This window comes from Canis aureus, chromosome 23, assembly GCF_053574225.1.
Source record: "Canis aureus isolate CA01 chromosome 23, VMU_Caureus_v.1.0, whole genome shotgun sequence".
Classification (NCBI taxonomy): Eukaryota; Metazoa; Chordata; class Mammalia; order Carnivora; family Canidae; genus Canis; species Canis aureus.
Genome location: NC_135633.1, coordinates 35,641,649 through 35,654,898, shown reverse-complemented (window position 1 = coordinate 35,654,898; position 13,250 = coordinate 35,641,649). Strand labels below are relative to the sequence as shown.

The following is a 13,250-nucleotide window of genomic DNA, read 5'->3' as shown; positions in this document are numbered from 1 at the left end:
CAATTAATTTTTTAAAAAGCAAGAAAACAATAAAAAATAGGCAAAATATGTGAACTAGTACTGCACAAAAGAAAATAGCCAGGAGTACCTGGTTGGCTGTCAAAAGATCATGCAACTCTTGAATTCAGGTTATGAGTTCAAGCCTCACACTGGGTATAAGTGTTACTTAAAAAATAAATATATTGTTAAATAAGAAAAACAGTAAACATTTTTTAAAAAGAAGAAATAAGATGGCCATTAAGCATATGAAATAATTTTTTATAATACTGATCAATAATTATTTTAAATGTAGATAAACTATTAAATACTCCAAAAAACACAGGGTGAGTGAATGGATAAAAAAACAAGACCACCTATATGCTGCCTATAAGAAACTCATTTCAGACCTAAAGACACATACAGACTGAAAGGAAAAGATGGAAAAAGATACTTCACACACTATTGGAGGTAGGGGGACAAAAGAGCTGGAGTAGAAATACTTTCACCAGACAAAATAGACTTTAAAACAAAGACTAATATTACTCAGCCATTAGAAACGATAAATACCCACCATTTGCTTCGACGTGGATGGAACTGGAGGGTATTATGCTGAGTGAAATAAGTCAACTGGAGAAAGACAAACATTATATGGTCTCATTCATTTGGGGAATATAAAAAATAGTGAAAGGGAATAAAGGGGAAAGGAGTGAAAATATCAGTGAGAGTGACAAAACATGAAAGACACCTAACTCTGGGAAACAAACAAGGGGTAGTGGAAAGGGAGGTGGGCAGGGGGTTGGGGTGACTGGGTGATGGGCACTGAGGGGGGCACTTGGCAGGATGAGCACTGGGTGTTATGCTATATGTTGGCAAATTGAACTCCAATTTAAAAAAATAAATAAAAATTAAAAAAAAAAACAAAGACTATACAATAAACAAACGACACTACATAATGATAAATACTCATGCAATAAGAGAATTTAACAACTGTAAATATCTACGCACCCAACACTGGAGCACCTAAATACATAAAGCAAATAGAACAGACTTAAAGGGAGAAATTGATAGTGATACAGTAATAGAATGGGACTTTAAAACCTCACATCAATGGATAGATCAACCAATAATGGAATAGTGGCTTTGAACAACAGATTAGACGAGATGGACTTAACAGATACATATAGAATATTCCACCCCAAAACAGCAGAATACTCATTTACTTCAAGTGCACATGAACATTCCCCAGGACAGATCAGGTTTGGCCACAAATCTCAATATAAATTTAAGAAGATAGAAATCATATTAATTATCTCTTCCAACTACAATAGTATAAAACTAGAAATCAAGCACAAGAAAAAAATGGAAAACACCACAAATATGTGGAGGCTGAACAGTATGCTCCTAAACAACCAATGGATCAACAAATAAATCAAAAGGAAATTAAAATACACATGAAGACAACAGAAAATTGAAAGCAAAATCTTTGGGATGCTCCAAAAGCAGTTCTAAGAGGAGTGTTTATAGGGATATAGGCCTTCCTCAAGAAACAAGAAAAATCTCAATCTAAAGCTACACCTAAAGGAACTAGAAAAAGAATAACAAAGCCCAAAGTCTGCAGAAGGAAATAATAAAGATGAAAGAAGAAATGAATGAAAGAGAGACTAAAAAGTAACAATTGTAATAATAAGAAAAGACTAATGAAACCTAACAGCTAGTTCTCTGAATAAAACTGATAAACCTTTAACCACACTCATCAAGAAAGAGAGAACTCAAAATCAGAAACCACATGGTAAAGGGGCACCTGACTGGCTTAGTCATTAGAGCACATGACTCTTGATCTCAGGGTTATGAGTTCAAGCCTCATGTTCAGTGTAGAGATTACTTAAAAAATTTTAAAAGCTTTTTAAAAATGAGGGGCACCTGGGTGGATCAGTGGTTGAGAGTCTGCCTTTGGCTCAGGGTCCTGGGATCAAGTCTTACAACAGGCTCCCTGTAGGGAGCCTGCTTCTCCCTCTACCTATGTCTCTGTCTCCCTCTCTGTGTCTCTCATGAATAAATAAATAAAATCTTTAAAAAATAGGGGATCCCTGGGTGGCTCAGCGGTTTAGCACCTGCCTTCGGCCCCGGGCGTGATCCTGGAGTCCTGAGATCGAGTCCCATGTCGGGCTCCTGCATGGGGCCTGCTTCTCCCTCTGCCTATGTCTCTGCCTCTCTCTCTCTCTCTCTCTCTCTTTCTCTGCGTGTCTCTCATGAATAAATAAATAAAATCTTAAAAAATATATTTTAAAAATATATTTTTAAAGATGAAATGAAATGAGAGAAATAACAACTGACAGCACAGATATAAAAATTGTATGAATGACTATGAAAAATTATATGTCAAATAATTGAAGAACCTAGAAAAAAAGGATAAATTCCTAGAAATATAAAACATTCCAGAACTAAATCAGGAAGAAATAAAAAATTTGAACACACTATTTACTAGTAAAAAATTGAACTGGTAATCAAAAAAAAAACTCCCAACATGGGGATCCCTGGGTGGCTCAGTGGTTTAGCACCTGCCTTTGGCCTGGGGTGTGGTCCTGGAGTCCCGGGATTGAGTCCTACATCGGGCTCCCTGCATGGAGCCTGCTTCTCCCTCTGCCTGTGTCTCTGCCTCTCTCTCTCTCTCTCTCTCTCTCTCTCTCATGAGTCAATAAATAAAATCTTAAAAAAAAAAAAAAAAAAAACTCCCAACAAAAAAATGTCCAGGATTAGATGGATTTACAAGAAGGAAGAGTTAACATCTATTCTCCTCATAATATTCCAAAATATAGTAGAGGAAGAAAAACTTCCAAATTCATTCTTCGAGGCCAGCATTATCCTGATACCAAAACCAAAGACACTATAAAAAGAACTACAGGCCTGTATCTCTGATAAACATAGACAAAAAATTCTCAACAAAATATTAGGAAATTGAAATCAATAATTCATTGAAAAGCTCATTCACCACAATAAAATGGGATTTATTCTAGGGAGGAAGGATGGTTCAAAATTTGCAAATCCATCAATGTGAAACATAACATTAATAGGAGGGAGGATAAAAATGATAAGATCATTTCACTAGATATAGAAAAAGCATTTGACAAAATACAACATCCATTCATGATAAAAACTCTCATCACATAGGTGGAATAGAAACATCTCAACCTAATAAAAGCCATATATGACATATCCACATCCAAAATCATACTCAATGCTGAAAAACTAAGAGCTTTTCCTCTAGATCAGGAAGAAAACCAAGAATGTCCACTTTCACCACTTTAATTCAACATACTACTTGAAGTCCTAACTACAGCAATCAGACAAGAAAAATAAAAGGCATCTAACTCAGTACGGAAGTAAAGCTGTCATTATTTGCAGATGACATGATACTACACATAAAGAAAACCCTAAAGACTCCACCAAAACACTATTAGAATAAAGTTAGTAAAACTGCAGGATACTAAATATGCAGCAATCAGTTGCATTTCTATACACCAATAATGAAGCAGCAGAAATAATAGAAAACAATTTCATCTACAATTGCACCAAAAAGGATACCTAGGAATAAATTTAACCAACGAAATGAAAGACTTTTACTCCGAAACCGTAAGATGTCAGTGAAAGAAACTGAAGATGACACAAACAAATGGAAAAATAGGCTCATGGACTGGAAAAATTAATATTGGTAAAATGTTCATACTACCCAAAGCAAACTACAGACTCAATGCAATCTCTATCAAAATAACCAACAGAAAAAATAATCCTAAAATTTGAATAGAACCACAAAAAAAAAAGTAGCTGAAGTAATCTTGCAAAAGAAGAACAAAGCTAGAGATATCACAATCCCAAAGTTCAAGAACAACTACAAAGCTACAGCAATAAAAACAATATGGTAACAGCACAAAACAGACACACAGATCAATGGAACAGAAGAGAGAGCCCAGAAAGAAATCCACAATTACACAACTAATCTATGACAAAGGAGGCAAGAATACACAACGGGGAAAAGACAATCTCTTCAAAAATTGCACTAAGAAAATTGGACAGCCACAGGCAAAAAGATATAACTAGATCACTTTTTTACACCATATACAAAAATAAACTCAAAATGGATTAAAGAACTAAATGTGAGACCTGAAATCATAAAATTCCTAAAAGAGGGCAGCCTGGGTGGCTCAGCGAGTTAGTGCTGCCTTCAGCCCAGGGCGTGGTCCTGGAGTCCTGGGATCGAGTCCCACATCGGACTCCCTGCATGGAACCTGCTTCTTCCCTCTGCCTGTGTCTCTCTCTACCTCTGCCCCTCTCTCTCGCTCTCTCTCATTCTCTCTGTGTGTCTCTCACAAATAAATAAACAAATCTTTTTTAAAAAAATCTTTAAAATTAAAAAAAAAAACTCCTAAAAGAAAACACAGGCAGTAATCTCTTCAACTCGGGCCTTAGCAACATATTTATGGATATATCTCATGGGCAAAAATAAAATATAAAAAATAAAATAAAATAAAATAAAATAAAATAAAATAAAATAAAATAAAATAAAATAAAATATAAAATAAAATAAATAAAATAAAAAATAAAATAAAATAAAATAATAAAATAAAATAAATAAAATAAAATAAATAAAATAAAATAATAAAATAAAATAAAATAAAATAAAATAAAATAAAATAAAATAAAATAAAATAAAATAAAATAGTGGGACTATACCAAAATAAAAAGCTTTTGCACAGCAAAGGAAACCATCAACAAAACAAAAAGCAACCTACTGAATGGATGAAGATATCTACAAATGATATCCAGTAAGGGTTTAATTAACCAAAATATATAAAGAATTTATACAACTCAACACTAAAAACACAAATAAATCAATTAAAAATGGGCAGATCTGAATAGACATTTTCCAAAGAAGACGTACAGATGGCCAACAGACACATGAAAAGATGCTCAACATTACTCATCATCAGGGAAATGCAAATCAAAACCACAATGAGATATCACCTCATACCAGTCAAAATGGCTAGTGTCAAAAGTAAAAAGAAATAAGTTTTGGAGAGAATGTGAAGAAAAGAGACCTCTTATGTACTGTTGGTACAAATCTAAATTGGCACAACTACTATGGAAAACAGAGGTTTGGGGGTTTGGTTTTTTTTTTTTTTTTTTTTTTTAGAAACCAAAAAAATGAAAAATAAAAATGCCATATGATCCAGTAATTCCACTACTAGGTATTTATCCAAAGAAAATGAAAACACTAATTCTAAAAAATATATGCACCGCTAGGTTTATTGCAGCCTTATTTTCAATAGCCAAGATATGGAAATAATCTAAGTGTCCATAGACAAATGAATGGATATAGAAGTGGTATATAAATATATATAGATATATACGCACAATGGGATATTATTCAGCCATAAAAAGAATGATATCTTGCCATCTTCAACAAAATGGATGGAACTAGAGTATTTTGTTTTTTTATTTTTTGTTTTGTTTTGTTTTTTGGAACTAGAGTATTTTGCTAAGTAATATCAGTCAGAGAAAGATAACACATGATGTCCCTTATGTGTGAAATCTGAAAGACAAAACAGGAAAGAAAAAAAAGACTCATAACTACAGAGAATAATATGGTGCTAGGGAGAAGGGTTGAAGGGATGGGAGAAAGAGGTAAAGGAGATTAAGAGATACAAACTTCCAGTTACAAAATAAGTCATGGAAATTAAAACTATAGCATAGGAAATATAGTCAATAATATTATAATAATGTATGGTGACAGATGATACTTATCATGGTAAATACTGGTAATATATGGAATTGTCAAATCAATATGCTATACACCTGAAACTAATAAAATACATATCAATCATACCTCAATTAAAAAAAGGGTGGGGAGAGACAGGTACAAACTTCCAGAAAAAAAATGGTGTTCTAAATAATTAATCAAAGAAAATGTTAATTAAAACCACAATGAAGGGCAGCCCCGGTGGCGCAGCTGTTTAGCCCGCGGCGTGATCCTGGAGACCTGGGATAAGGTCCCATGTCGGGCTCCCTGCATGGGGTCTGCTCTCCCTCTGCCTGTGTCTCTGCCTCTCTCTCTCTCTCACGCTCTGTATCTCTCATGAGTAAATAAAATAAAATCTTTTAAAAAAAATTTTTTAATAAAAAGAAATAAAACCACAATGAAGTATTACACCCAAAAGAATGACTAAAACAAATTTAAAAGCAAAACATTAATTTCCAAATATACAAAAATTAAGAGTTCTTACCAACACATCTTTACTTTATGAACAGTAAAGGGTGTATTCCAGAGAGAAGCAAAACAATCCCAGACAGTAGTGTAAAGGGATGGAAGATGAGGCCAAGGAGGTAGGTAAGAGCCAAATTAGGAATATATAGCATGCCAAGCTAAGAAATCAGAGCTCCATAGCAATGTAGGGAGTTTTTAGGTGACAAAATGATTTGATCAAACCTGTTCATATCATTCTGTCTGGATGGTCCCTTCATTTGTTTGCTACTTAAGATTCTTTTAAGACATAATTCAAGAATTATTTTTAATAATCATCACTCCATTCTCACTATGATCTATCCCTCTTCCAAATTTCTACAGCACTTCTTGGAAGAAGACAGGGTGTTTAGAGTATAGGTCTCAATTGGCCAGCTAATCACAGCCTAGCCAACTGCAGTTGGCAAATTAACCCAAATACACTAGTGTCTACTGTTTATAATATTATTTATAAATAGCAGTCTGGGAAGTAGAGCTGTATGAAGTTAAAAAATAATAACATTAGACAGCAGATGAAGGAAATAGCTGGTGGAAGAGTAAATCCAAGTTCAATTTTGCCAATTTCTCTTTTGCTGATATGGTTTCAGAAAGAAATTAATCACATGAGAAGTACATAACATAGGTATAAGAGTAAAAAATGCTCAGGTCAACAAATTTAGTTTTCTGAAGGATTGTTAGAATGATGACAGTTTAAATTTCTTAAATGCAATCATTAAGTTTACATTAATGAAAACCAAAACATTCACTTTTGTGAATACCTGGAAGGTTTCCATTGTAGTCCACATCTTCTATGCCACATCCCCATTTAACTAGAAGTTGCAAACAGCCAAGCCGCCCGTGAAAAGCTGCATAGTGCACAGGTTTCCATTCTCTCTTATCAGTCACACTGGGATCCTAGAGGTAACATTCACAAGAACTCAGTTTTCTTTCCATTTGTAGGAGAAATACTAAGTCTAGCAGTTTAATTCTGCAGTTGAAAATTGGAGGTGTTCTTAAAAATATAAAGCAAAAAATAAATGTAATAGAAAAAATTACTATAATCACTGATTTAAACATATGAACTAATAAGATACTAATGAAATTTTATTAAATTGTCTTTTTATTTATTTTTTAAAGATTTATTTATTTATTTATGATAGACAGAGAGAGAGAGGCAGAGACACAGGAGGAGGGAGAAGCAGGCTCCATGCCGGGAGCCTGATGCAGGACTCGATCCTGGGACTCCAGGACCGCGCCCTGAGCCAAAGGCAGGCACTGAACCGCTGAGCCACCCAGGGATCCCCTAAATAGTCTTTTTAAAAAGAACTTTACTAGATCCATAAAAATAGCTTTTCTTCACAGATTTTATTTTTTTCAGAGAAAGAGAGAACATAAGCATGAGCCGAGGCAGGGGCAGAAGGAGCAGCAGACTCCCTGCTGAGTGGAGAGCCTGACATAGGGCTCCATCCCAAGACCCTGGGATAACAACCTGAACGAAAGGCAGATGCTTAATCCACTAAACCATCAAGGCATCACTAAAAATAGTTTTTAAAAAGGAACTTGGGATGCCTTGGATGGCTCAGTGGTTGAGCATGTGCCTTCGGCTCAGGCTGTGATCCCAGAGTTCCCTCAATCCCAGGATCAAGTCCCCTTTCAGGCTCCCTGTATAGAGCCAGCTTCTCCCTCCGCCTATGTCCCTGCCTCTCTCTCTGTGTCTCTCATGAATAAATAAATAAAATCTTTCTAAAAATAAATAAAAAATAAAAAGGAACTTAACTAGAGGTACCTGGATGGTACAGTTAGTTAAGCGCCCAACTCTTGGTTTCAGCTGGGGTCATGGTGTTGGGGTCATGGGATCCAGCTGAGTCAGACTCCATGCTTAGCACGGGGCCTACCTGGGATCTCTCCCTCTCCTTCTGCCCGCCCCCCCCCCTCCACTGTGTTTTTCTCTCTCTCTCTCTCAAATAAATATATAAATCACAGGGCATCTGGGTCACGCAGTCCACTGAGTGTCAGGCTTGGTTTTGGCTCAGGGCATGATCTCATGGTTGTGGGGAAAAAGCCCCATGTTGGGCTCCATGCTCAGCATAGAATCTGCTTGATATTCCCTCTCCCTCTGCCCCTCTCACTCACGTTCTCTCTAAAATAAATAAATCTTTTAAAACAAATAAAACTTTTTAAAAAATAGAACATAACTGGCCATTGTACTGGTCATAGGTTCCTGATCAATAAAATGAAAGAGATGGATTTAAATGATGCAATTACATCCTTGAACGTATAAACAAAGAGTAAATGAAAAAAAACTTAACAGGCCCTTCACTTTTTCTCTAACTATAGAAATACCAGCTCTTACCATAATGTCTTCGATACAAGTAGTTATTTTCTTATAAGTTATTTTTTTTACAATGACTGGGTAATACTGAAAATAAGTATCACAATAAATGAAATTTCTGGAGATAAAAATCACTTTCTAAATTAGTTTATGAACAAACAGGTAAACACACAGAAATTCAGAAAGATTTACAATGACTGGTTAAGATGAGTTTAGAAGCTTCAAATTCTTCCCAAACTCTGAACTGAAGAACCCATCTGAAATACTTTGTGCTGCTAAACTGGGTCTTTTTGAAGCTTTAACTAAATTATTGCTCCCATGTTTAAAGACAGAAGAGCAAAAGAGAGAGATCATATTACTTCTCCAAAGTCATATAAGGGCTTTAAAAAGTCAGAAAGAAGTAACTAGGCTACCAAATGCTACTCCATTTATAGGATTACACATTCTCACATGTTAACAGGAATCTCTTACCACTCCACTTCGGAGTATTATTTGTAAAGTGAAAGAATGTCCATGTGTTGCAGCAAGGTGTAAAGGAGTGCATCCACGATCATCTTGAGCTGCCAAATTTGCCCCATTGATTATGAGTGCCTAAAAATAGAAAAATAGAAGTTTGCATAAATATATATGTTAAATCATAAGTGTGATGTAATAGGCATTTTTATATAAGTAATAATGTAACATTATTATATAAGTTCTTACAGATGTGCCACAAAGTATGAGAAATTCCTAGTTAATCCTAAGAAAATCTTTGAGATCCTTTTTAACCATGCCTAGAAGGTATTTATAATACCTGATTTCACATTCTAATTAGAGCATATAATTTATAAGGCACACTTTTCAGAAAGATTAATAACCACTAAGTTAAATACTTCAATGCTAAGCTAATAAGCTGAAAAGTAAACTTCCACTCTTTTTTTTTTTTCACTATTTCTTTTTAAGACTTTATTAATTTATTCATGAGAGACACACACACAGAGAGAGAGAGAGAGAGAGAGAGAGAGAGGCAGAGACACAGAGGGGGAAGCAGGCTCCATGCAGGGAGTCTGACGTGGGACTCAGTCCCGGGTCTCCACGATCACACCCTGGGCTGAAGGCGGTGCTAAACCGCTGAGCCACCTGGGCTGCCCAACTTCCACTATTTCAAAAGGGGAATCTTTTATTAACTGGATTTTTAATATACTTTGTAAAAGGATTTCATTATTAGAGTAACTAGTTCTAGCTCCAAATCAAATTTCTAACTGCATCTGAGGAAATTCCATCTGAAATTATAATTGGCCTAGTTTCTGTCTACGAATTATATCATATACACAGCACACCCCTCTAATATACCAAGTAATCAAAAAATATATACCAAGTAATCTGTTTATAAGAATTATTAGTTAATATTTGTTAGTTTTACTCCCATAGACTTGCTTTTTTTTAACTAACCTGTATTTACCAGTAACTTAGCAAAAGACTCAATCATAATTCCTATCAAAAGTTTTAAGAATAGTTTCCATAATTAACTACTCAACAATCATCACAAACTATACTAAATGTTTACTGTGTATTAAAAGTCACTATAAAGAATATGAAGACATTTCAATTTAGGGAATTAGGACACATGTAGAGACAAAGATAATCAGTTATACAAAGCAGTCCTTGATAAGCAACAACTACACAGTATAGTACCAAAAAAGAACCACAAAATCTCTGAGAATAAAAAGATAACTTTCAGGGAGACAAGGACAATGAGAGTGATGGGAATGGTTTGATCTAATGCTTAGAGGAAGAAAAGCATCATTTGACCCTGATGTCCCCCGAAATTACTATTGCATTTTCTTTTTCATTGCCCACTTCTCAAATTAATACCTCAATGCCTCAACTTCAAATCCACCTGCAAATGGGGTGCCATCCCTACCACTGCATGGAAATAGAGCAAACCTCGCCCTATAGTGAGCTGCCAAGTCCAGTGGCATTTCCTCAGTTTTATCCTGTAACTCTGACACTCAACCTAACACTTCTTCCTTCATATGTACAGCCCAATGGACCTCTGACTTCCTCCTTTGAATTCTTTACTCATTTCTCTTCCTACGATCACTACTAGTAATATTCTTTAACATCCAATCCTCAATACTCTATTCTCTTCCCTATACTTTATTACTCCTAAAATCTTTGTCTCTAGCACCCTTTTCAACTGCCTGGACCTTCTGCACCTGAATGACCTACAGGCGCCCTAAACATGTGCCAAATTGAACTCAACATTTTTGCCCCCCTATCTCCTTGCCTTTCAGATTTCTCTATCTGAAAAAAACACACACACACACAAAAAAAAAAAATGGATTTCCTGATCTGTAGCGCCATCATTATCTGCCATTCTGCCTCAAAACTTTAAAATTTTCCCAATACTCTGTCCATGCCTGCTTTGCAAGATGTCTTCAATCATTTTCTTTCTTTCCCACTGCCACTCCCTAATTTTGCCCTCTGTGGGTAGTGATGACACCAAAAGTTTCTAACTAGTCTTCTTGCCTCCAAACTGTCTCCTCATCCTAGGTAATTCCAGATACAGACCTTGTTAGAATAATTTCCTAAAATACTGTTTTCATTACTTCATTCTTCTGTTAATGTTCATGTGCTTGTGTATATATAAGTATGTATGTGTGTTCTATGTATAAGACTATATAAAAACTCTCTTTCTTCATAAATGAGTCTTTTTTTCTACTTCTAAGACATTTTACATACCTGGCTATCCAAACTAAATTCGTAACAGTATACAACAAAACGTCTACAACTTAGTCAAACTCATATAATAGTCTATCCCTAAACACACGTAATCTTCAATTTGAGCACTTTACGTAGAATTATAGCACACAAGTTATCTGAATAAAATTTAGGTTCAAATCCTGGTTTTGTCACTTACTTAGGCAAGGTACTTAACTCTCTGAATCTGTTTATAAAAAGGGGAACTCATATGATTGTTGTATTAAATGATGTATGGGAAACTGTAATTCACACATTAAAAATGAAAATCATTATTTTTCATCACTTCTTACCTTTCTGAAATCAACCTGTTCTTTTCAGCTAGTTGAAGTTTTATTGCCTCCATTAATGATGTCTCTATCTCCTTATCATTAGAATCTTAATCATAGACGATACTTTGTATTGTTTTATAATACACTGAGTAAAGAACCTGTCATTCCAAATAGAATCTTAGGCTTCTTATAGGCAGGAACTTAGACAATTATGTATTTCTCCAAATTCCAGTCTATTTCACTACATTGATTATACCTAGTCTAATAAGCTAGATCCTGCACATATTAATATTTAACTCTGGCCAGGAAATATATTAAATAAGAAATGTTAGGCATGACAAGCTATTGAGATAATCTGGGCATGTCTATGACATCCCTTAAAACAACTCATTAGCCAACTATTTCAGAGATAAAAGGATCCCCAGTCTTACACCATTTGTTTAAGCTGTATCTGATATCAAATATCTGAGTCATGGAATTCAGTAAGTTCTTATTTACGGATCAAATTACTAGAATAAAAGCAATAGCCCAACAAAACTAATCTAAAGTAATTAAGCCTATTGATTTTTTTTTTTAAAGTAACCAAAGTTATCATTACCTGCATACAGGCATCCTGACCTCTGATTGCAGCTATGTGAGCTGCTGTCCAACCTCTCATGGTTACTTGTGTGGTATCAGCTCCATGCCAGAGAAGCCAGTGAAGACACTAAATTAAGAAAATAACCATGTTAACAAGTGATAAGGCAGATGTTTTTTATCATCTTTAGATCTTTGAAATTTAGTCTATCATCATGAAATACCACAGCCTGGGAAGCCCCACAAGTAAATGAAGGGGCTAGGTTTAAGAAAAACAAAAGCACAAGAACAATGAAATGGTAACCCCCACTTGGGTCTTATTTTTGGGTCAACAATAGGAAACAGTGGGAGCTGTGGCAAATTGGAGATCAAATTCCTTGTCCATAAGGTGTAAATGCTACTTAATCGCAGCCAGTTGTTACTGTAAGTGCAATGCTGATCCAAATCTTATACTTCACCAATACTCTGTAAGCCAAATAAAAACACATCTGTGAGTCAAATTCACTCAATGGCTGCCAATTTGCAACCTCTGCCACAGATCTTTTTTTTTTTTATTTTTCCCCAAACCTTTTTTTTAAGATTTCATCTATTTATTCATGAGAGACAGAGAGAGAGAGACAGAGAGAGGCAGAGACACAGGCAGAGGGAGAAGCAGGCTCCATGCAGGGAGCCCGAAATGGGACTCGATCCCGGGTCTCCAGGATCACACCCTGGGCTGACGCGGCGCTAAACCACTGAGCCACCCGGGCTGCCCTGCCACAGATCTTTAAATGGGCCCAGATTCTCCTGTATCAAAGCAAACATTGTTATTCTGATGATACTCTCTAAAAAAAAAAAAAAATTTTAAGTGGCTAAAAAAAAAATGGGGGGGGAGAGAGTCAAATGCATCTTCATTTAATATCTTTTTTACTTATAGTCTCAATAGAATACAGTACTAGAGGTCTGTGCCACATATGATGTTACGGTCTTTATATGTTCAGGTTTGGAGAGTTTATCTTCAAGAATTTTCTTCTTAAAGAATTGATTGTACGTTTAGGATATACTATCACATCAGTCATAGCCATATCATTTGTTG

General features: G+C 35.3%; 1 protein-coding gene across 7 annotated transcripts in view; it reads right to left on the bottom strand.

The window, feature by feature from the left end:
- Nucleotides 1-13,250, bottom strand: part of ANKRD42 (ankyrin repeat domain 42) — a 76,962-nt gene that overhangs the window by 51,998 nt on the left and 11,714 nt on the right. For all 7 annotated transcript variants that reach the window (XM_077867243.1, XM_077867241.1, XM_077867242.1 and 4 more), the window contains exons 3-5: nt 12,198-12,305; nt 9,057-9,176; nt 7,033-7,168 (exon numbers count right to left, since the gene is read on the bottom strand). In XM_077867243.1, the coding sequence (XP_077723369.1) occupies nt 7,033-7,168; nt 9,057-9,176; nt 12,198-12,305 (364 nt within the window). The remainder of the gene's footprint in view (nt 1-7,032; nt 7,169-9,056; nt 9,177-12,197; nt 12,306-13,250) is intronic.